Source organism: Corticium candelabrum, chromosome 17 (genome assembly GCF_963422355.1).
Source record: "Corticium candelabrum chromosome 17, ooCorCand1.1, whole genome shotgun sequence".
Classification (NCBI taxonomy): Eukaryota; Metazoa; Porifera; class Homoscleromorpha; order Homosclerophorida; family Plakinidae; genus Corticium; species Corticium candelabrum.
Genome location: NC_085101.1, coordinates 4,655,167 through 4,678,190, shown reverse-complemented (window position 1 = coordinate 4,678,190; position 23,024 = coordinate 4,655,167). Strand labels below are relative to the sequence as shown.

General features: G+C 42.0%; 6 protein-coding genes across 6 annotated transcripts; 2 read left to right on the top strand and 4 right to left on the bottom strand.

The window, feature by feature from the left end:
- Positions 1–207: 207 nt before the first annotated feature.
- LOC134193124 (alpha-parvin-like) lies at positions 208–1,594 on the bottom strand. The gene is made up of 2 exons (XM_062661918.1): positions 1,045–1,594; positions 208–985 (listed from the first exon to the last, which is right to left on the bottom strand). The coding sequence occupies exons 1-2, from the start codon at positions 1,495–1,497 to the stop codon at positions 368–370; spliced, it is 1,071 nt and encodes a 356-aa protein (XP_062517902.1). The 5' UTR covers positions 1,498–1,594; the 3' UTR covers positions 208–367.
- Positions 1,595–1,639: 45 nt separating this feature from the next.
- Positions 1,640–3,382, top strand: LOC134193125 (collagen alpha-1(XXII) chain-like). Its single transcript, XM_062661919.1, has 4 exons — positions 1,640–2,322; positions 2,615–2,677; positions 2,742–2,825; positions 2,880–3,382. Exons 1-4 carry the CDS (start codon positions 1,812–1,814, stop codon positions 3,239–3,241), a joined length of 1,020 nt encoding a protein of 339 aa, XP_062517903.1. The 5' UTR covers positions 1,640–1,811; the 3' UTR covers positions 3,242–3,382.
- An 880-nt stretch (positions 3,383–4,262) lies between these two features.
- LOC134193177 (uncharacterized) lies at positions 4,263–7,267 on the top strand. The gene is made up of 5 exons (XM_062661980.1): positions 4,263–4,385; positions 4,685–4,978; positions 5,575–5,862; positions 6,541–6,690; positions 6,754–7,267. The coding sequence occupies exons 1-5, from the start codon at positions 4,316–4,318 to the stop codon at positions 6,822–6,824; spliced, it is 873 nt and encodes a 290-aa protein (XP_062517964.1). The 5' UTR covers positions 4,263–4,315; the 3' UTR covers positions 6,825–7,267.
- Positions 7,268–8,495: 1,228 nt separating this feature from the next.
- On the bottom strand, positions 8,496–9,651 carry LOC134193388 (mitochondrial basic amino acids transporter-like). Its single transcript, XM_062662222.1, has one exon. It carries the CDS (start codon positions 9,274–9,276, stop codon positions 8,767–8,769), a length of 510 nt encoding a protein of 169 aa, XP_062518206.1. The 5' UTR covers positions 9,277–9,651; the 3' UTR covers positions 8,496–8,766.
- Positions 9,652–10,589: 938 nt separating this feature from the next.
- On the bottom strand, positions 10,590–11,624 carry LOC134193262 (mitochondrial basic amino acids transporter-like). The gene is made up of 2 exons (XM_062662084.1): positions 11,536–11,624; positions 10,590–11,476 (listed from the first exon to the last, which is right to left on the bottom strand). Exons 1-2 carry the CDS (start codon positions 11,570–11,572, stop codon positions 10,608–10,610), a joined length of 906 nt encoding a protein of 301 aa, XP_062518068.1. The 5' UTR covers positions 11,573–11,624; the 3' UTR covers positions 10,590–10,607.
- An 881-nt stretch (positions 11,625–12,505) lies between these two features.
- On the bottom strand, positions 12,506–18,904 carry LOC134192959 (uncharacterized). Its single transcript, XM_062661717.1, has 9 exons — positions 18,784–18,904; positions 18,482–18,670; positions 18,198–18,414; positions 16,743–17,035; positions 16,074–16,205; positions 15,668–16,011; positions 14,521–15,597; positions 14,040–14,301; positions 12,506–13,143 (listed from the first exon to the last, which is right to left on the bottom strand). Exons 1-9 carry the CDS (start codon positions 18,868–18,870, stop codon positions 12,646–12,648), a joined length of 3,099 nt encoding a protein of 1,032 aa, XP_062517701.1. The 5' UTR covers positions 18,871–18,904; the 3' UTR covers positions 12,506–12,645.
- Between the last annotated feature and the right edge of the window lie 4,120 nt (positions 18,905–23,024).

The following is a 23,024-nucleotide window of genomic DNA, read 5'->3' as shown; positions in this document are numbered from 1 at the left end:
GGCCGAGTAACCTGATAAACAGTTATATATGCCTAATGCAAGCAACAAACAGACTTATAAATACAAGAATATAACTACGAAGAGGTTACAAAATTGAAATCAAGCAGCGGCATGACTGTGAATCTATTAGACCCATTACTTCTATACAGTGCTGCATCCTACTTTGTTGCGTGTTACAATTGTAAACAACCTTCACCATCACACAAATGACTATAACCGCTTATTCAATTTATCAGTCATCCCCACCATGATGACAGTCAATTACCTCCCCACAAAGTAACCTCCAACATACCGAAGAGTCTCAAGATAAAAATCAACTAATATCAATGTCTACATCATTTTTCTTGTCCAAACAAACGACAGCACACTATAAATTCTTATACTTATGAAAAACATTGTACAATAATCGCATGATCGCCTTGGGATCTTTCTCGACAATTTCCTTCGCTTGAGCTTTCGTCTTCTTCAATCCTGCTTCTTTCATCAACTTCATGGCATGTTGCACATTCTCTGTCATCTCTTTGGTAGTCTTCGGAGATGGGTAATAGTAACACATAGGAACAAAGTATCCCTCCAGAGCACTCATAAGTATAATAAACCGAGTGCCATCCTGGTAGTCATCTTCAAGATTTTTTATTCCAAGATCTAAAGGTGTGAGATGACGATCCGAAAAATTGACGAGTGATTGTTTGACCGTCTCGACCTTTTCTGGCGCCGAGTCAAACAAAGTGTCGAACACATCCGGTTCGGTAGAAGGCCACTCGCCATCTTCATCTGGAATGACTTCCTCTCCAGTTAGTTCCTCCAGAATATCTCGGTGTACGATTCTAGTCGTATCACTTGTCACCTCAATAGCACGCAGCTTAACATTATGTGGCAGAGGATACGGACAATGAAAATGCCTCGCCAGAGCAACGAGAAGATGCAAAATCGCAATCGGATCCCGACTGTGGATCGAATCAACAGACCACTTTGGATTATCAGTCTATAAACAAAGACCAATCAGACAATATAGCAATAACCTCACAACAAGCATCAATGCACTTTTAGTATCTTGGAGACTTCTTTCAGTACTGCCTTTAGTTTCAGCCGCTGCATCTGCGTGCTGAGACCAACATAAGGCTGATGCTCGATCTTGACGCTTGCCAGCTCTTCCAGCAGCTCGGACAACACCTGACCGTCAAACAGGTCATCTCTAATATGACGTACGATGACTCGACGGTCGGCCAAGACCTCGTTTATCCAATTCATCAAGACACTCGTCAACTGAACGACGTCTGGGGCTTCTAGAGCGTGAGGTCTCACCAGTGTCTTTCTCTCTCCGGTCTGGAGCTCGAGAGAGGCGTCCTCGTCGTCCTGGCGTTTTCTTATGGTGATGGCTTCTAGGCCTTCCTGCTCCAAGACTTGGACCTCGTCTTTTTCCTCCTTTTTCTCTTTCCTTTGTTTGGAGAGAGTCAGAGTTGGGTATTTGTAGTCTTCGGCCACCGTTTCCGTCATGGCGTCTGTTGTGCAACTCCGTAATCTTTTGTAAAGAGTGACTCTAGACTTGTGGCTTGAGAGTTCCAACGTGTTCTAGTGTGTGTCCCGGAGGTTCTTCCCACGCATGTTTTGGTCACTTCCGGTGTGAGTGTTCGTCGTCTCGGACGTCTGCTATGGTAGCATTTTTGCGTTCCGAACTGGTACTGCGGTATCCTGCTGCGCCGTTCGTGTGCCAACCATGTCGTGGCACTAGAATGCGATGCGGGCCCCCCATTGCTCAGTTTGAGGTTCGCATCTCTTGACGAACGTTTTCGAAACTTTTGCTCGTTACAATGAGCCAGGAAAAGGCCACGGATGCCGTATCAGAATACGAAAACACTAACTCGACTCTACAAACGAACAGACTAAGTATGGTGAGCGGGGCGACGGAAAGCTCCGAATACATGGAGCCAGTCAGCCTCTATTCAGAGCCGGGAGATGATGGCAGGAATAACCGACTTCGTAACAACAACACAAAGACAGGAACAGGCACCAGTCGATACGCAACCGTCTGTTTTGAACCTCAGCCTCCTACTCTGCCGAACGCCAACGGTATTCGAGCACGAAGAACGAGGACAGCAAATCGTCGCTGTCCTTCGGTCTGCGACGGCGTCAAGCTGAAGAGGCGTTGGGGAGTAGTCGAACAGTTCATTGGGGAAAGGAGTTCTTTGTTTCTTTTTGTGTCCATCGTGATGGGAGTGTTTGGCTGCATCGGATTCCTAGTGGCTATTGGAGTTGCTGTCAGCGGTACCGGTCACTCAGCAAATTGTGCATGCGCATCAGCTGGAAACTCTGAACCCAGAGGTGAATATCTAATAGAATGTGACAGTGATATGATTGGGATGTGGATGAAGTTGCTAATTTGTGATGTGCTACCTAAAAAAGCAAAGAAAAAATTTGTCCATGTCCTCATTGTATAGGGAGAGCTGCTTATTGCTTCCAGATTTTAAATAATTAATTAATTTAATTACATTATTGCCAATCGTTGTAAGTATGCTTTAATTACAAAGGTACGATATGATAGAGTTTGTGAAATAAACACTTGATTTTTTGTTATTAAGTCAAGTTAATTAATTATCTTTTCATGAATTTGTAGAAGCAGCAGCATTGGCTCAATCAACGAACAACAATACATCTACTCTATCTGCTGTTCATTTAGGTGTGCATGCAATTGTGTCGTGTTTATTGATCTTGTGTAAACATTGATGTTGTAATTTGCATAGTCAATGTACCAGGTCCCCCTGGTTCTCCCGGTCCTAGAGGGCCAAAGGGACAAGCTGGTTCCCAAGGACCTGCAGGTAGTCCAGGTAAAGAGTAGCCTGTGCATGCATGAAGCAGTGTATTGAGTTTTATTTGTTCAGGTATATCGGGAGAAAAAGGCGAGGTTGGAGGGGAAGGCCAGCGTGGCAAACGTGGTCTCCAAGGAGCACCGGGCATTGGTATAAAGGGAAGTCGTGGAGATGTTGGATCTCGTGGTCCTCCTGGGGGAAAAGGAGCGAAGGGAGACACAGGACAAGCAGGCACAGCATCATTTCGTGGAGCTCCTGGTCTTCGAGGGGAGAAAGGCGGCAAAGGTGACACTGGTGATCCTGGCCCAAGAGGATACTCGGGATATCCTGGAGTACAAGGTGTGCAAGGCTTGCCTGGCCGTCAAGGTCTGAAAGGTCAGAAAGGACAAAAAGGTGATAGAGGATCGAAAGGGACAAGAGGCGAAACCTTATAAACTATAGCCATGTCCTGCATCAGTAGAACGGAAGAACTCAGAATGATCATGAACAGACTTGTTGAGATTGCATGCAGATGGAATTTGCGTTTTCAATAGATTAAATAAGTATGTTGCTAGGACATACTGATGCCTTGTGTGGATGCTGCAGGAGTTGGAAATATTATGGCATTGTGATTAGAATTATTATGCGTACACATTTGGCATTAATTTTTTGTAGAGATTTAGGGTAGTATGGTTACACGGGTACACAAACAATATATTGACTAATACAATAATACAATGAAAGGTACGATCAAATCTATTTAGTACCATACATGACATTGTTGTATGATATTAAAGCGTACAGGAATGTTAGTTATATACATACACCATAAATTTAAACAAATGAGATCTGTAGACATAGCAATAGGTCTGCCTGGATATCTCTAAAACTAATTGATGGATTGTGATCAAGTCAGTATGAAGGTTGACCATAACACAAAGTGATAAACTTACCATGCAGATTTGGATCCCTCTGTGAATTTTGGAATTGCAAATTGGAGGCACTTAATTTTTACTATAACATTTTAATATAATAATAATAATAATAATATAATATTTATTTCTATCGTATCACACACAGTAATGCAGTTCCCACTGGGGGCATACTAACACACGTACAACACACAGCTAAATACAGTAACAACACCAAGACAAACTACCTTCCTTCAACCCTTACTAATACCCATTTTCAAGTTGTTTATTGTTCAAAATTTAGTTTTAGTGGTAATAAGAGATCACTTGATCACCTTTGCATCTGTCCATGCATTCTCACACTGCAGGCTTAATTAAGAAAGAATGTGGAATGTAAGTAATGTCATAAATATTATGAAACAACAAGTCAGTAATCAACTCTATTGAGTTTTCCTCATGTTCCTCAAACCTGCTAGACCTCGATCTGCGCTATAGACTCCTACACATTGAGTGGGTGAAGTGAGACGGGTAATCCCTAGTTGCGCAGCAAATCTGCTCAAGTTCATTTCCTGTTCTGGTAAAGTTCTGGAGTGGAAAGACATCTCAAGTCGCGGCATAATGATATACATGTTATTTTCCTTGATTGCTGTACTTGGACGTGGACAACTCTCTCCTGCGTCGACTCCAGGTATCTTTTTTTTAATTCGACGTGCACGTAAATGTTATTTAGTTAACTGCGGAGCCAAGGGTAGGAAACACAACGTCATTGAGTTGCATCTGTCCTGCCATGCGTGCGTACACTCTCTAGTAGCAAGTCGCCGACCCTTTCGATTCGACTCGTGGAGACTTGCAATTGGTACCGCGTTGGCCTATGCACTTGTCTTGCCAACTATGGATTTGTGGCCGTTTTTATCTAGAGCATATTACCTAAATAATTTGTCTAACTATATAGCCTTGATAATATGTCACTCTACATTTGTTTTTCAGCAACAAACTTGGCATTGCAATGCGGTCTCGTCATCGTCGCCAAACGAAATCAGGGACCGTCCGGTCAATGGAATGGTCAAGCCGGTCATAACCTGTTCGTTGAATGCAATGGCACCGATTCCGCCTTGTTCTATCGCAACAATCAACTACTGACGTTTGGCGACCGCATATACAAGCTAAAAGGAAACTGGTTGACCATCCAGGCTGTCGATACATCCGACACGGGATTGTATTTCTGCACAAGACCGGACGGCACGTGTCGCAGCAATGCGTTGTCCGTCAGAGTTCTGAAAGGTGTAGTAGATACCGTACATTTCCTTGAATAAAAACCCGTGTTCGCCCCTGCTCGAATAGTATAACCCGTGGATCTAATCAGTTTGAAAAAATAGTAACCCATGCTCGATTGCCATAGCTAACTAACCTGCCTTGGATGTCAGATATCAAAAGGTAACACAAAATACTGAGGGAACAAGTCAGGCAGAAGAGACACACTGCGACAGTCAGAAGATGATGAAGACAATGATGTGACGATGTGGACATTATGGTTTTTTATGATGAGGACAGGACACTGAGTAAACTACCGGTACTGTTAACTATCTAGACGAGGGTTACCGTAATTTACCAGGTTTGCATGAGTCAAAGTGTTCTTCTAGTTAATAGTGCTTGCACAGCTCTTTCCTTCAACTTCATCCGCGATATAGCAGATATTGAAAAATAGTAACCCATGCTTGATTAGCATAACCCTGCTTAATTAAATAGTAACCAGTGGTTTAGATCAGTTTGAAAAATAGTAACCACGGGTTACTATTCAAGGAAATACGGTATTTAAAAATTTTGTAAAACTTCAATTAATTAAGTTACAAAACGAAATTAATTAATATTCTTTGCAGAACCGGAGCTGAATGTCTTGACACCAAACGTGACCGTAGGAGTTGGACAGAAGATTGATATTCGAGTTGGTGTTACTAACGTGAAAGAGAGTGGCCCGTTCAAAGCAGTTTGGAGTCACAATGGACAACTACTAGAAGAGAGTGGTCGTGTTCAAATAGGGACGGAGTCGAGTTGGCTTAACGTGAGCATTTCGAACGCCATGACGTCAGACAAGGGCATCTACTTGTTACATGTTAGCGACAACGTTAGCTCATCTCAGTATAAAGTCGTGGAGGTATTCGTGATCGGTGAGACTTTAAGTACTGAAGTAGTTACACTGAGCAGGGGCGTAGCGTGGCATGGCTGGGGGGCTAGACTGGGCTTTGGCCCCATCATTTGTAGGCGTGGTCTTAAAATTTCTGGACTTTAAATAGGTAATGCTGGAAATGCACTTTAATTAAAACCTAGTTAGAGAGCTGTTGTTCTGGACAGCTAACTGAGACAACCATCATTCCTTTATATGGAATCAAACAATGTGACAAAAATTATTTTACTGATCGACATTCTTACTCTCGTTTGTAACCAGTTGCTCCTAGATCTATTAGCCCAGTATTAGTGGCCTAAGATCGTGTGTGTGTGTGTGTGTGTGTGTGTGTGTGTGTGTGTGTGTGTGTGTGTGTGTGTGTGTGTGTGTGTGTGTGTGTGTGTGTGTGTGTGTGTGTGTCTAGTATGCATGGTATTCACAAACTTCTAGTGAAACCTTGCTAAATTGTCCAAGTTTGCACCACCTTTTTCCAGTCTGGATGCGACACTGATTTCGTATCAGTTAATTAATTAAATTTAAAAGCCAACAAGAAGCAGGCGTGTCCTGTAGCAGCGTGAAGTCTAGCCTCCCCCTTTCTAGAGGTCATATGCTACGCCCCTGAGTATTAGATTAATTAATTACCTGAGATTGTAAATAACAATATCTGTTGTCTTATTATAAGATCCAACTGTTAGTAAGGCGGTACACGTACCTACAGTCTGGAGTAGTGCTACCTCTCATGTTGTGCAAGAAGACGAGGTATCTGAGATGAGTTCTTGGCGGCCTACAGACAAGCACAATAGTAAACCAACACTACCTCCTAATGGAAAAGGTAAAATCTGTCATATTCTAGATAATCTCGACTTGTTCTAATGCGTTGTTGTTATCTGTCTAGCATCTAGACATGGGCAGAAACAATATTTTATCGAAATTGCGATCTCCCTGCTACTGAACCTTGCTTTGTAGAATATGCAGCTGAAGTTGACTGTTGCTGTGCGTTAATTAATCACTGCCTAGCAGTGGCGTAGGAAGCGTAGCGGCTGGGGCGGCCATGGCCGCTCCACTTTTCAAAAAGTGGCTTTCCGCCAGCTGCTCGTTGCCTGTAACTTCCGTTGTTAGCATCAAATGCGAGCAAACTTAACGTGCGCTAGATTGCTCGCTGTACAGCGCACAGGCACGTCCGTTATATGGACGTGATCACCGTTATAGCCACGTGGACAACCCGGACACGTGTAGATGTCGAGCGGCAACGCATGCGCACTCACTCCAGTTTTAGTAGGCGAGGTTTCTTTGGACTACAGTGAAAGGGTCGACTGGATAAGTGATAAGTAGGGCTGCAGGGCCTTAGGAGCTGCAGGTCGGTGCGACCAGAGGCTGCATGTGTGTACAACTAGGACCACACCTCCGTATGGTAGCGCACGCTAAGTGACCACGCCTTCTAACGCGCATTAGGCCGCACCACTTTTTAATTGCTTCCTACGCCACTGCCTAGGCACACTTTGTCTAGATTTTATCTATATTATTTCTAAATATATATTTTGTAGTGGTTTCTTTTTGTTTAATGCCCCTTAGACGGAACTGTCCTATGCTCTTTCAGGGTTCTCGCTAGAGATTTTTGTGAGCGTGGCGGGATGAGCGGGTCGATGACGCAATTTGCTATAGAGTCGGACATGCGCACTGGAGCCAATTAGACTTTGTAGCAGACGTACATTCAAGAGCCCTGCTATTGCAAGGAAATCATCTTCGATCGTCAGTAAGCCCTTCTTAGCGACGTTTAGTGATTGCGCATGCGCAAGTTTCGTAGACGACAGAAAGTTTGTGTAGTCGGGCGTTGATTGACGTGTACCACACTGTTGTTACTTTGACCAGTCTAGAGTAGATTCTAGGTGTACACTTGCCGGACAAGAGCGTGCTTTCCGGATCACTGGAAGGGCATCCGGGACTGCAATCAACAGCTTGTACACGTACAGTACGTCACGGAGCGAGGCTATCATCCCGCGTTAGTTTGCAAGGCGCACTCCTACTGGAGCGTGGCGCTGCGCCACGCTGCCACGCTGTAGTGAGAACCCTGCTCTTTGGTGTGATAAAAATATATTATTATTTATTTTAATTAACAATAAAAATTTCCATAAAAATGAGGGCCATTGCATGGAAACAATAGAAACAAGGTTTAATTAAATAGTATTGATGACGTCATCTAGTCTTTTCAAACTAGAGGACATCGCTAGGTAGGGAGTGTAGGTTGGAAAGACTACATGCTGTCATCTTCATTGCTATTATGGAAACTTGTTTCTATTGTATCAATGCATTCCTACCTTGCCCCTCATTTTCATAGAAAATCGTTTTAATTGTTTATACCTTGTCTTTTATTGTGCAAAGCTCTATACTTGATAGACATAAATGATCATGTCATTCTGATATTCTGTTGATTCCCAGACTCTCGTGACCTTGCCATGTCCATTTCTCATATATGTCACTCACAAGCCCCCACTATCTGGATATGCACAAGGTTATGAGAGTCTGGGAATGAGACTGTCTCAGATCATGATAACAAGAAATTGTGCAATTCTTCTTCTAGATCTGTTGCAAGTGTATTTAGACTGTAACTTATGACAATATTCAGAAACACATATACACGTATGAATAGCATATCCAATGCACAAACAAATTAAAATAAAATTGATATGTGCTAATGGTTATGATATTCACCACGAACATATGACAAGTATGCAGATACAACAAGCATGGTTACTCCGCTAGAAGACGCACACACTAACACAGCAAGAGTTAGACCTGGAAAAAACCCTTTAAGTCCTGCTTCTTATATGTCCTTCTAATGCAATCCATTGTGTTTTGATAGACAGGATTTGACCTGTTTTGATCACCTTGTATTCGAGACTGAATGACATCAAATGGATAAGCCAAGGTCTTCACGATTTCCACTTGCAGGAAGAAGCAAATATCGAAAGAAATCCCAGCCAAAGAAATACACAGAAAACCCAACCACATTTCTAAACAGAGTCGCCACCGATCCTTTATACAGACTGCTAATAAGCCCCTTTTCTTGATACAGCTGATGTAGAAAAAGAAACGGTCCAGTAAACAGACGACGAGCTTCATCGAGCCTTCTAATTCCCTTACTCTGCATCCGTAATTGTGTTGTCACAAAGGCCAGTGGAGTATCTACAACACTAGAAGCCAATCCTGTCAGAGCACCGGCTTTCAGAGAAACATTTCCACTGTGTATATTCAAGATCGACTCTTCTGGACCACCAATAAGTCTCAATGTTGTACCATACAGAGATAGAAGAATGGCTTCAGTGACTACAGATGTTGTAAGAGGTATGGCAACCCCCTTGTACAATCCTAGTAAAGACTCCATTCTCACAATAGATGTGAAGCAGCTAGTGCAACGCATTTTTGTAAACGGGTCCTCCTAAGGTTTGTGTCTGCAGTCTGATAACTACTGTGTCAAGTGGAAATCCGCAGATGACACCTGCAATGCCTAGAAAAAGAAAGAACCCATACCACAAATGGCTTCATTCCTCTAGGGAAAAAAAGTATTCGTATACCACCCAAAAATCCAGAGATGAAGTCGTGTGTGGCCATCTTTGTGGTGGTAAATGGTAGCAAGCGGGCGTCGTAGCGATCAGTAGCGGCAGCGGACTTGTAGAGCATTCATTTTAGCAGTGCTGGCAGCCGAACGTTTGCATTTCCTTCTCGTCATGACCAAAAATGTCCGGATGTTATCGAAACACAAGGCGGTGAGCGTTCTGTGTCTATCTACGAATACAGGAATACGCTATGTGCGAAAGCCGGACGCTGTCAGCTTTTAGTTGGATTCCAGGCAGTCACGTGTCAATGTAGCCTGTCCCCAGACTCACGTGACCCTGGCATTGTCCGGTTCCCGTAAGATATTTTCGGTCTCTCGTAAGTCTGGACTCACCGCGCCTACTTTCACACTGCACTAAGTGTCACACGTCATAGCCTTGTCACACGTCATAGCCTTGTCACACGTCATAGCCTTGTCACACGTCATAGCCTTGTCACACGTCATAGCCTTGGCACCCCAAGTGACTAAATACTATACGTCACAAACTCAACCAGCTTATATGTGTCTAGTGTGTGACCCAGCAGATTGTATCACGCCAAGCCTCTCCACGGTGAGGTAATTACCAAGTTCACGCTCTCCAAATTCTCAACACGACTTCAGCATGTGGAAAGGTGAGTGTATTCCTACGTTATTGTCTTACTCGAGTAGACTTGCGAGCCTGCCAAGTTACAGCGTTCCGGACTTCGAGTGTAGATCAGTCGTTGCCTATGCGGACAAAGACGTCGTTTCCCCCTAGGATGGCCCTGGAGACTTCAAGTTTACCCTCCCAAAAGTCATCATAATTGACAACACGAAGAGCGGACTGGGCGTATGCCTGGCACCACTGCTTGTGTGCCAATTTTCCACAAACCAATTTTTACCAAACCCTTTCCCCGCCGGTAGATATCAAAAGGGGAGGGGTTTGGCTACGTGAAACTAAAATTTAGCATGCGCGATGACAAACGTTGCTAGGGTCGCGAGAGTTTGGGAATGAGACTATGTCAGACTAAGTGCAATTCTTCTGAAACTTATGACAATATTCACACACACATACACACACACACACACACACACACACACACACACACACACACACACACACACACACACACACACACAGAATATCCAATGCATAGACACATTAAAATTGTTGTGTGCTAATGGTTATCATATTCACCACGAACATATGACAGGTATGCAGATACAACAAGCATGGCTATTCCACTAGCAGAACCATAAACTAGCAGAGCAAGAGTTAGACCTGGAAAAAACCCTTTAAGTCCTGCTTCTTTATATGTCCTTCTAATGCAATCCATTGTGCTTCGATAGACAGGATTTGACCTGTTTTGATCACCTTGTATTCGAGACTGAATGACATCAAATGGATAAGAAGAACAAACACTAATACAACCAGACAGTGCACCAGCAAGGGTGATTCTAACAAAGCCAAGGTCTTCACGATTTCCACTTGCAGGAAGAAGCAAATATCGAAAGAAATCCCAACCAAAGAAATACAGAGAATACCCAATCACATTTCTAAACAGAGTCGCCACCGATCCTTTATACAGACTGCTAATAAGCCCCTTTTCTTGATACAGCTGATGTAGAAAAAGAAACGGTCCAGTAAACAGACGACGAGCTTCATCGAGCCTTCTAATTCCCTTACTCTGCATCCGTAATTGTGTTGTCACAAAGTCCAGTGGAGTATCTACAACACTAAAAGCCAATCCTGTCAGAGCACCGGCTTTCAGAGAAACGTTTGCACTGTGTATGTTCAAGACCGACTCTTCTGGACCACCAATAAGTCTCAATGTTGTACCATACAGAGAGACAAGAATGGCTTCAGTGACTACAGATGTTGTAAGAGGTATGGCAACCCCCTTGTACAATCCTAGTAAAGACTCCGTTCTCACAATAGATGTGAAGCAGTGCAACGCATTTTTGTAAACGGGTCCTCCTAAGGTTTGTGTCTGCAGTCTGATAACTACTGTGTCAAGTGGAAATCCGCAGACGACACCTGCAATGCCTAGAGAAAGAGAAACCGACAAATGGATTTATTCTACAGAGAAACGACAGTATTCGTACCACCCAAAAACCCAGAAATGAAGTCGTGTGTGGCCATCTTTCTAAATGGAAGCGCGTGGTGTTTGACCACGGAAGGTGTCGAATTTGTAGCCTCGTAGACCTAGGTCTTTATGCGCAGACGGAGAGTGGGTGTATCTGCATTAATTAAACATATGTGCTCTGAATCAGGTAATATTATCACGCATGCGGAACTGACGTTGTCTGGAACTTCGAGTCGATTGATTGAAGCCAGGGTCGTGTAACAATAGTATTGTCCGGCTGTCGCTCGAAGTCAGAGACTCGACTTTTCAAACAGCTAGTGCTCCCTTGAAAGCGAAGTCTTCTTTATTCTGAATAAATTCAGAGGCGAGGCGTAGCTAGATGAGGCAATAAGGCAGTTGCCTCTTTAATAAAATAGGCGTGGTCTTGTCACGTGTCCGCATCCTGGTTCCATTGCTGTCGCGTGCCCTCAGCATGACCGAGCTCCGGCAATGAAAAGAACTCTGAAGGCAGATTACTATTTATCAGCTGCTTTTCTCAAGATAATCACAGCATTCGAAATGATGTGTAGAGTAGCTGACTACGTAGTGACGTTTTCTAGCTAATGGTAGCTGCAATTTTTATCTTTGATGTAATAGGACAAATGGTAGATATTAATGATCAATTGCAAAATTTATATCAACATCTCTCGGTTAAAAATCTCCTGGCTACGCCACTGATAATATTGGTGTTTATGCAGCCAGTTTTTGAATATTAAAATGTAGTAACGAGTACACGTAATTACAAAAGCAATCTCGTGATCTTGAACGTTACCATTCGTTCAATGGTGAAACTAAAATTCTAGACTGTGCGTATACGTACTGACGGTAGTAAATGTTTTGCAAACACAAGCTGCTGTAATGATGATAATTGGCTAGTGTAGTAATTTTCGAAAAATATTGCAATGAATTGTAAAGCGTTGTTTGCAATATCACGCGGTCTGTGAGACAAGTACGGTCACCACTTGTTTTACTGAACATGTCAGATCAATAGTAACTCAATAGAATTCTAGATAATGTTTACCAATCATCAATGTCCACTCACTCTAAAGTTTCAAGCACAAAAATCGACAAACTATCTCTCTCCCTAATTCTATAACTCGACGCTGCCGTCATCCATCGAGTTTGCAATGTCATACACTCGGTTCTTGGCCGTTTCGGCTGTCGGGCGGCTCTTTGGAAACGGGTCGGTACAAGCGACGATTAGCTGGATGTAGTGCTGCGGTGGCTGCGTCTGCTCCCTCGAACAGACGTCCGGAGAGTATTGCCTCACGGTCGGTATGCGCAATCCTCCGACCGAGCATGGCGCGGTGTCGTGACTAATAACGGAAGCGTTCTCGCTGTCGAGATCATCGTTTGATGCAACGGTGTGGTCTTTTTTCGGGATGAATCCGTACCAAAGGTCGGAGAGAACTTGGCCAAAGCTGAATACGTCCATCGACGGTTGGAAAGTCGAGCTGACGACCACTTCTGGTGCGGAATAGCGCGAGAGCTTTTCGTTGAGGGAGAGAGACATGGCCGACTGTTGTGGTACTCCGATGTCGTACAACTTGCACCTCAAACCCGTCTTGTCTGCATTGTCTTTCGTTATCTATACAAACGAGAAGGGTGAAGAGACTTTGCAGAAGCCAACCACAATGTAAGGGTGTGAAACAGTGCGCTAGAATCATTGTCGGTCGATACATAAATTTCTTTGACGCTCTGCATGCTTATGATAGAGTTTAGATGAAAGTCCTCACTTCAGCCACGCTTACTATGTTAGTTGCACTTAACAAACAGTATGTACACATACAGTGGAGTCGTTCAGTAGTGGCCTGGGTGGGCTATGGCCCTCAACTCCAGAAGGTGTATCTCCTAGACAATCGACAAGGTCTTTAACCCTAACCCTATAGCATCTGGGCCCCCAATTTGGAGGCCTAGCGTCTGTGTGCCATAGTTTGGCATGGCTTTGCTTGAATCTCGATTACTTAATTAAGTTGCTTTACCATGCAAGTCTGAGTTGTGTTGCCATATATGGCCTCGTGTCATTGCGTGTTTGTGGCACTTTGACTGGACCGGCGTTTGAGTTGACTGAAGTAGTCATTTAAATTTGGATAGTAGTCAGTCGGTGTGGTGAGAGCTTGCGTGCGAATGATATAGAAGTCCTTGGTGATTTGTGCACTCACTCCGGTGTCGGCCGCTCGTGTCTACCTACCCTACCGCTACTCGCCGTCCAGCTCGCGACATGCATACAGTGGTGTCGTTCAATAGTGGCTTAGGTGGGCCATGGCCCTCAACTCCATGCAGAAGGTGTAGCTCCTAGACAATAGACAAGGTCTTTAACCCAATAACACTAGCAGATGGGCCCCCAATTTGGAGACCTAGGGCCTCTTTGGGTTGTGTGCCATAGTTTGGCATGACTTTGCTTGAATCTCGATTACTTAATTAATACGTCCAACGATATATGGCAATGTCAAACATTTATGCATACTCATGCACGATACTTACAATGATGGCTCCTGATGAGATGTTTCTGTTGACGACTTTCTGCTCGTGAAGAAAGGCCAACGCTTTGGCAATCTGGTGAGCAAACTTCAATGTGTAAGGAACTACGACGTCTTCGCTGTACGCCGCCACGTTCTTATGATTTTCTAGCCACAGAGCAAGGCTGCTCACACCGGGCTCCATGATGAGGCACAACCGCCTAGAACCGCAGTAGTCGACTGCCATCATGCCCAGCGCTCTTGCAATGTCAGGGCAGCGCATTTCACTACAAGAATCAAAGACCTCACATCTTGTACACTGTGTGTGTGTGTGTGTGTGTGTGTGTGTGTGTGTGTGTGTGTGTGTGTGTGTGTGTGTGTGTGTGTGTGTGTGTGTGTGTGTGTGTGTGTGTGTGTGTGTGTGTGTGTGTGTGTGTGTGTGTGTGTGTGTGTGTGTGTGTGTGTGTGTGTGTGTGTGTGTGTGTGTAGTGTGTACGATTTCTCACCGCAGCGCACGGTACTCCTTGTTGATAAACAGAAGGTCCGACTCGATTGTTCCGCGATACTTCTTCACAAGCACTTCTTGCTCTCCGTTTCTCATCCCTTGCAGAATGACGGCATGGGAGCTTCCCGAAATCGGTACCTCGTCGTTTATATCGATTTCGACGCTCTGAATTTGATTTCCATCAAAGATATGTCTGAGCTCCCACGCAAGAAGACGGCTTCTGATTTCTTTGCATTGCTTGTTGAGTGGTTGGTATTTTGCGCGAAGAACCCTGGCGGGGTCCCCCTTTTTGAGATTATCGATTTCTTCTTGAAATTGTCCGATTAGCTCGTGCACTTGCTGCACAAAGCTTCGGTGCATTTCCTTGAAGCTAACCATTTCTTCTACGAGTGTAGTGAGGCGTTCTTCATTCGCTAGCGAAGCTAGAGAGTCGTTGGACATTTCTTGCATGCAGACAACTTTGTTTTCAAAGTAATAGTCTTTGCGATATTTCTTGAAGCGCGACACGAGTAGCTTGGTCAGCTTCTTGCCAACCACCGAACCGTCCTTGCTGAGAATAAAGCGAAACGAAAAGGGCAAAACCGGTACCTGTGCGGGACGGAGAGACAGCAGGGCGTCCGTTAGAGATGCAGCATCTACCTCTAACTCTTTGAGACATTCTTTGATTTTTAATGCTACCGGTTGCTTGCATTCTGCTAAAATGTGTTTCTCGTCTTCCCATTTTTCGATGGCATTGCGAATTCTGTCTTCGACTTTTTGCTTTGCCACTTCTTCGAGGTCGTTCATCTGCATGTCGGCATCTCCAGGGCAATCTGCTTCTTCCCAGCTACAAATTCCTGCCCTTACCGACTTCGACTGAATATACTGATGCAGTTTGACCACAGTCTCGGACAAGTCGATGCTGTCTATGAATGCCCAAAGCTGGTGAAAACATTTCTCTCCCGTTTTCAAAATCCTGTCCAGTTGTTCGGTGGCGCTTCTCTGCGTGTCGCTCTCGATTCCTTTTTCCATTGCAGACGCGTGATTGAGATATCGTTTCGCGTGATGTTCTATTCGGAGCACAACATACTGCAACCACCTAGAAAGACAAGTATATACGTATACAGTTAAAATTGATTCATTCATACATGGGACAGTAGAGAACTCACTTGTATCGAGTTTGAAGGCTCAGTTTCATGTTGTGTGGTACGACATCTTTCAAAGCTTCGATGACTTTGCACAAGCGATCGCTTAGATACCCTGCTCGCAGATGCTGCAAATCGACAGTCGCAGCGAGCGGCAACACTTCCGACTGCTGGGTGTTCGCTTCTGTAAGCCAATGGCTATCTAGTTTCTTCTGTACAGCATCGATCATACCCTGCTTGTCATTGATAATATCCCATTTGTTGAGAATAAAGAGAGATCGGCGACTTTGAGTGCCCGATAGATCCTCAATATCTTGCTGATTGTAAGAGTTGGTGACAGAAGCTTCAAGCTTGAAGAGCCTGTTCAACTGACGGACAGCAAGAATAATAAACTCAAGGATTGGGTGGGTGGGTGCAAGTCTGTTGTTACCTTGTGAATGTTCACTGCATCTTTTATGATGTAGACGAGTCCGGCAGAGTCACGTAGATAGTTTTCAACAAACTCGGTCATACTTGTTCTATCTGATGCCACTCCTGGAGTGTCAACAAGAACGAGTCCGCACTAAACATTGAATCACATCACTTAATGCACGTACAGGCTATACATACATACATACATACATACATACATTTTTTTGTTTGTTACAAGGACCCTTAGGGCCCAGGTTACTGCAGACACTCTAAACTTTCTATACTTGCTATACTCTACACTTTCAGCAGTCACACTATCATGTCACTAGGTATGTCATACTTGCTGTACTTCATACTTCATACTTCATGCTTCAAAACTTGCTGGACAGAAACTGACACTCCGGAGAGAGAGGCAAGTGTATGTTAGTTCCTTGCCCAAGGGAACTTATGTATGTGGCCCTCCCGCACTCGAACTCTGACCCAAAGGTCCCGGATGTTGCCAATCTCCAAATGCACACTCTAACCAATTGAGCCACATACATACATACATACATACATACATACATACATACATACATACATACATACATACATACATACATACATACATACATACATTTTTTTCGATTACAGTCACTATGCTACCAACATTCACTATATGTACTTTATGTATATTACTTCTACGCACCTTTAACAGCTGTGAAGGAGTAAAAATCTCAACCTTGTGGTATGGCAGTCTATCGTCAGGATCGAGGTTGTCAAAATTAATGTATTCAGCCAGACTGTCTAATGCAATTTCGAATTGGTTGTCCTGGGTTTCACTGGAAGAGGAATCGTTTTTGTAGACAATGGCTTTCTCTTCGGCGCCGTATTTCACCTCGCAAACGCAAGACGTTGTTTCTTGTTCGCTGACCGGAAGGGAGAAACCAGCGCCATCACACAGAATGTTCAAGAAAGAGCTTTTGCCGGCTGATACTTCACCTGCAATCAAGTAAGTATACGAATACACTGTATTTGAAATAGAAGTAAATAAGTAAATAAATAAATAAATAATTAAATAAATAAATAAGTAAATAAGTAAATAAATAAATAAATAGACAAATAGATAAATAAATAAATAAATAAATAAGTAAATAGATAAATAAATAAATAAATAAATAAGTAAATAAATAAATAAATAATTAAATAAATAGATAAGTAAATAGATAAATAATTAATTAAATAAATAAATAAGTAGATAAGTAAATAAATAAATAAATAGATAAATAGATAAATAGATAAATAAATAAGTAAATAGATAAATAAATAAGTAAATAAATAAATAAATAATTAAATAGATAAATAAATATATAAATAAATAATTAAATAAATAAATAAATAGATAATTTGTATTGCAAGTTTAGTAAGCTAAAGAAATAGTTGTCGCGCTGTGAATATTTGGATTTTGATACTAAATAAATAAATAGATAAATAAATAGATAAATAAATAAATAAATAAATAAATAGATAAATAAATAAATAGATAAATAAATAGATAAATAAATAAATAGATAAATAGATAAATAAATAGATAAATAAATAGATAAATAAATAAATAGATAAATAGATAAATAAATAGATAAATAAATAGATAAATAAATAGATAAATAAATAAATAGATAAATAAATAAATAGATAAATAAATAGATAAATAAATAAATAAATAAATAGATAAATAAATAAATAAATAAATAAATAGATAAATAAATAAATAAATAAATAGATAAATAAATAAATAAATAAATAATTTGTATTGCACGTTCAGTAAGCTAAAGAATAGTTGTGGTGTGAATATTTGGATTTTGATACTAGAATAGAAATAAGTTAATAATTTTAAGATTAATAAAATTATAGCAATCAGGTTAATAAACTAAAATGTTAAACTTTAATGATATATTTTTAATAATTCAAGTACAAAATATTTTATACAGTCTATTAATTAACGTACAGTGTAATTACAACTAAATTCTATTGTAATTATAAATTCTATTTATACAGTCTATTATTTAACGTAATTACAACTAAATTTCTATAAATTCTATTGTAATTACAAAAATTATTTTAATGTTTAAAATCTAATTTATTGTATTTAAATGCTTTGTACCTGCTACAATTAGAGAACAGCAGCCAGAGGAGAGGACTCTCGTCGTATTTGCCAATATTGCTTCGAAATGTGGAAATTCACGAAGAAGATAACTGGCAATAGAGTGCATCTGCATGGCATTGCCCTTCACAAATTCGTTTACTTCGTCCGCCAGTTTTCGAAGAGACTCGCAAGCCTCCCTGTATTGCCGAGCATTCTCTCGAACATCTTGCAATAGCTATAGAGTATACGTACATAACCTATATCATCTATTCTAAAGCTTAAAATTTTATTGATGGTAATACCTCGGAGACATTTTGATGGCACGTTTTGCCGTTCATGTGCAATAGGATTCTCTCTTTGGCTGTTTGCGTGTCTTTGAGTGTTCCCTCAGGGTCGGCGACACGAAGACTGGAGGCTAGTCTGGCGACGTCTAGCAGTTTTTCGGCACTGTTCACATCCATTTCTTCTGTTGCTGTCGTAGGGCTTAGAATCTAACGGCGTCACGTGGTAATTTCATTTTAAGTAGAAGTGTACCAATTGGTATGTATGTATCACGTTTGTTGGGTGGGTGGGTGTGTGTGTGTGTGATCAGGCAAGACTATACCTCATCATCACTTCCCCTCAATGTCCGTAGCATCTCATAAGCCTCATCACGTGACAGCGTCTCCAGTTTCTCTTCAGGAACACCCATTATCTCCAACTCAGAGAGCACCTCGATATACCTCTTTGTTCGCGGAAGCATATTTGTACGTGGAAGACGAGGGTTTTGCGGAGCAACTGAAGGCAGCTTTTTGACAGATCCGTTCGCAACGACCTCTTGAATAGTTTCTAGCGTATTCATTGCGCGGTGTTGTAGAGCTATGGTGTCAAACAAACATTCTAGTTACCAAAAGAATAGAAAATCGTTAGCAAATACTTACGTATGTATTGGCACTTATATATGTCTTGGCATGTTTTATAAAATATAATTATAGTGTCGTCACCACACTAGATCTGTAAAAACGTCAACGTGTGTGTCTGTCTGTTTGTGCGTCTGTCTGTTTGTGCGTCTGTCCGTCGGTTACGAGTCTACTCGTGCTTACATCCGTTTGTGAGTTTGTTGTTCTGCGTGTCTGCCCACCTGGCCGTGTGGGTGTGTGTATGTGTGCGTGTGCCCAGCATGATCTCTCAATATAAAATGACAGACCACAGGAACACCCTCCATTCCAGCCTCATGTATACATCACAGTATGTCATATCTAGAATAATATCCATGAATTCCAGCAGGCCACGTCTACTTGCATGGTCTAGAAGAACGTAACTTGCAAGGTCCCATCCTACAGAACGATATTTGCATAAGTTTAGAAGTGTTGTGGCTTCAAAGCACATGATCTGATGTCAGCACGACTGTCATCCATTTTCAAAAGCACAATGACAAAATCACTGAAACAGACTTACACGTCTTTGCTCTGCATAAACATATAGGTACATGAACATTTAGATATTGTCCGGTACGGTCTGTCTTAGCTCCCACAACACAGTGTACATGCATGCATGCTCTAAAAATTGAAATAAATGTTAAGATCGGTCAGGCATTGAAAGTTGTGCAGAGCAATCTCTAAGAACGCCACCAGTATGTCGCAAATATCACTATTAATATCTAACAAACAAACCTGAATGTTGCAGCAAAGTTGTGTGACTTTCTTCGTCAAATGTCTCTCGAACACGTTCTGTAACGACTTGAAGAACTGTCAGTGCATATACGAACGTCTGTAGCCTGAACGAGTACACTGAGACGTTGTCTTTCAGCGTGCTTGCTGACAAAACCGAAACCTAGCTGCTAGCTCACCCCAGAGCTCTCAACACTGGAGCTTGGCGTTACCCCAGCCGTGGGTAGGTGACAACCGTATGCGATCAACAACACCGAGTAGGGATGGTTCCCATGCTGCAAAGACATTGTAGGCCGATCTTGAAGACGACATCATGTCTGCGCAACCCCTCCTTAGGCTCCTAGATAACAAGGTGATTACAGTACAGCAATGCAAAGATTGTCGAGTACTGTGCATCGAACCTGTTTTTACCAGAAATCGAAACATGGCTCGTATAGCATTGACTGTAGTCTTATGGGTCTACGGATTTGTCGAGACGTGAAGGTGCTAGTACAAGTATAGACAGGTACATCTTGATTCTCTCACTTTCAAGGTGAGACAAGTTACTTGATTGAGACGTCACGCCAGAGTGAAACGAAGACCACCACTATTGCCTAACACTGTAATATAATTTACTGTATTGCATTTGTATGTATTACGTTGGAGCTAGCAACAAGTGGGGTTACAACTCTAAATCATCAAATGTAGCAGATATTTGTACCTAGAAGATATACATTGTACACGTACGTCAACGCAAGTCAACTTCCTTGAATACGTAATTCGCACCTCCTAGAACACGGAGGTTTTGTTTTCGATGTACTGCCTTCAGGTTGGTCAATCGGTGTTGACCAATATTGATCTATTGATCAATACTATTGATCTAGGATTCTTAATTAATCCGACTCTAATTAATTAAGGTGTTTGCTCGGAGATACAAATAGTTTATTCATTTTACAAATAATTTATTCATTTACAAATAATTTATTCACTGTAATTAAGGTGTTTGCTCAGTGTTAAGGATTCAAATAATTTATTCATTAATTAAGGTGTTTTCTCGGTGTTAAAAATACACATAATTTATTCATTTTAATAAAGGTGTTTTCTCGGTGTTAAAAATACACATAATTTATTCATTTTAATAAAGGTGTTTTCTCGGTGTTAAGAGTATAAATAATTTATTCGTTTTAATTAAGGTGTTTCCTCGGTGTTAAGGATACAAATAATTTATTCATTTTAATTAAGGTGTTTGCTCGGTGTTAAGAAGACAAATAATTTATTTGTTTTAATTAAGGTGTTTGCTCGGTGTTAAGAATACAAATAATTTATTCGTTTTAATTAAGGTGTTTGCTCAGTGTTAACTTGAGGATAAAAATAGTTTATTCATACAATACTGTGCTGTTACGTATTCGTGTAACAATATTAGATTAACCGAAAGTGATCAGTGGCCGATTGGCGTTTTAGATTGAAATCACAAACGACGGAAAACCAGTAAAGTGCGCATTAATACCAAATGCGTACCGTTATTCATATCAAACTTCAGTACTGTGTGCTGCGACACGGACGTATTGTACTAAACTGTATTCCAACATCTGACTGCTGGGCTGTGAAAAAAATCAACTAAAGGTAACGTGTAAGCACTGGTGCTGTAACGACTAATTACAGTTGGTTCGTTTAATTAACATCAGTTTCTAGCACTAAGAAATTCCGTCTGTTAAGAAACAAGCAGGCACGTATGACATAAAATAATGATGTGGAATGCTACTTATTTTGGAGGGTAGTAGAGTTTGCCTGCTGCTTTTGTTTCCCGGTAGGGTCGTCAATCTAATATCGGACGTTCTCTGATATCGGAAACTTCCAGACAAATAACAAACGAGGCATGAATGTAGAGAATAGTTACAAGACTTGTTAGATTGGGCTTGACGTCTCGCCGTTCACGTCGACAATTTACAATTTCCGCTGCTGTTCTCCTATATATTGGAGGACGCACCCCTCTAATATTGGAGGTTTTTGCTTTTGACGGCGCCACAGCTTACTGTCTGCACCTTCAACTAACAGGTAGCCCCGGTACATGTCTCTTCTACGCGCAGTAATAACAACAGATTGGCAGCTTTCCACGTTCTCTAATATCGGACACCTGTTGTGCTTGTTTCGAGTACAACCGCAGCAAGATAATGCGATGAAGTATGTCAACGTTGACGACAGACGTCTAGAAACTGCTCGCCGAGTATGATAGCCTCTCCCGCGTCAAACGAGGCAAGTAGTTGGATAGACAAGTATCTTGACATTGCTCTAGTATTGCACGTATGCGCATGATAGACGACTACGATCGCAAAACGCCGTGTTTTAGACGTCAAAACTGCATTCACACGCGTGACGTGGTGGTAAGGTCTGGGTACGCGAGACTAATTTCAAGGCATCGACAGCTACCGCCGTCTCTAAATCCATTTGTTCGCAAACGATGGCGATGCTTCGGACGTGCATGGTGATTCGAGTGAGCTACCGCTTTCTGCAAGACCTATTCCGTTCGTGTAGCGTATGAGCTAGGGGCAGACATGCACGCATGCATGTGGATGCAGTTTGACGGCTAAAACACGGCTGTTTGCGATCGTAGTTGTATATTTTGCGCCCATACATGCAATACTAGAGCAATTTCAAGATAGCTCTCTTTCCAGCTACTTGACTCGTTTGACGTGAGAGACAAATGAAAGGCTATTCATACTCGGCGAGCAGTTTTAGACGTCTGTCGTCCACGTTGACACGCATTATCTTGCCTCGATTGTACTCGAAACAAGCACAAGTGTCCGATACTACAAAACACGACCCGCGCGCTCCTCTTCTTCAACCTCTTGAGAGAAAACGTGGAAAGCTGCCATGTACCTGTTATTCGAAGGTGCAGACAGTAAGTTGTGGTGCCGTCAAAAGCAAAAACCGACAGCCACTGAAACCGATCGCTGTCCGATATTAGAAGGGCGTGTCCGATATAGGAGAACAGCAGCGGAAATTGTAAATTGTTGACGTGAACGGCGAGACGTCAAGCGATCAAGCCCAATCTAACACGTCTTGTTTCTGTGTAACTATTATCTACATTCATGCCTTTAGATGAAAGAAATTCTCGTTTGTTATTTGTCTGAAAGATATCAGAGAACGTCCGATACTAGATTGACGACTCTACACGTGTTCGTCTTAGAACAAGAATCAGATAAAACATATCAGAAAG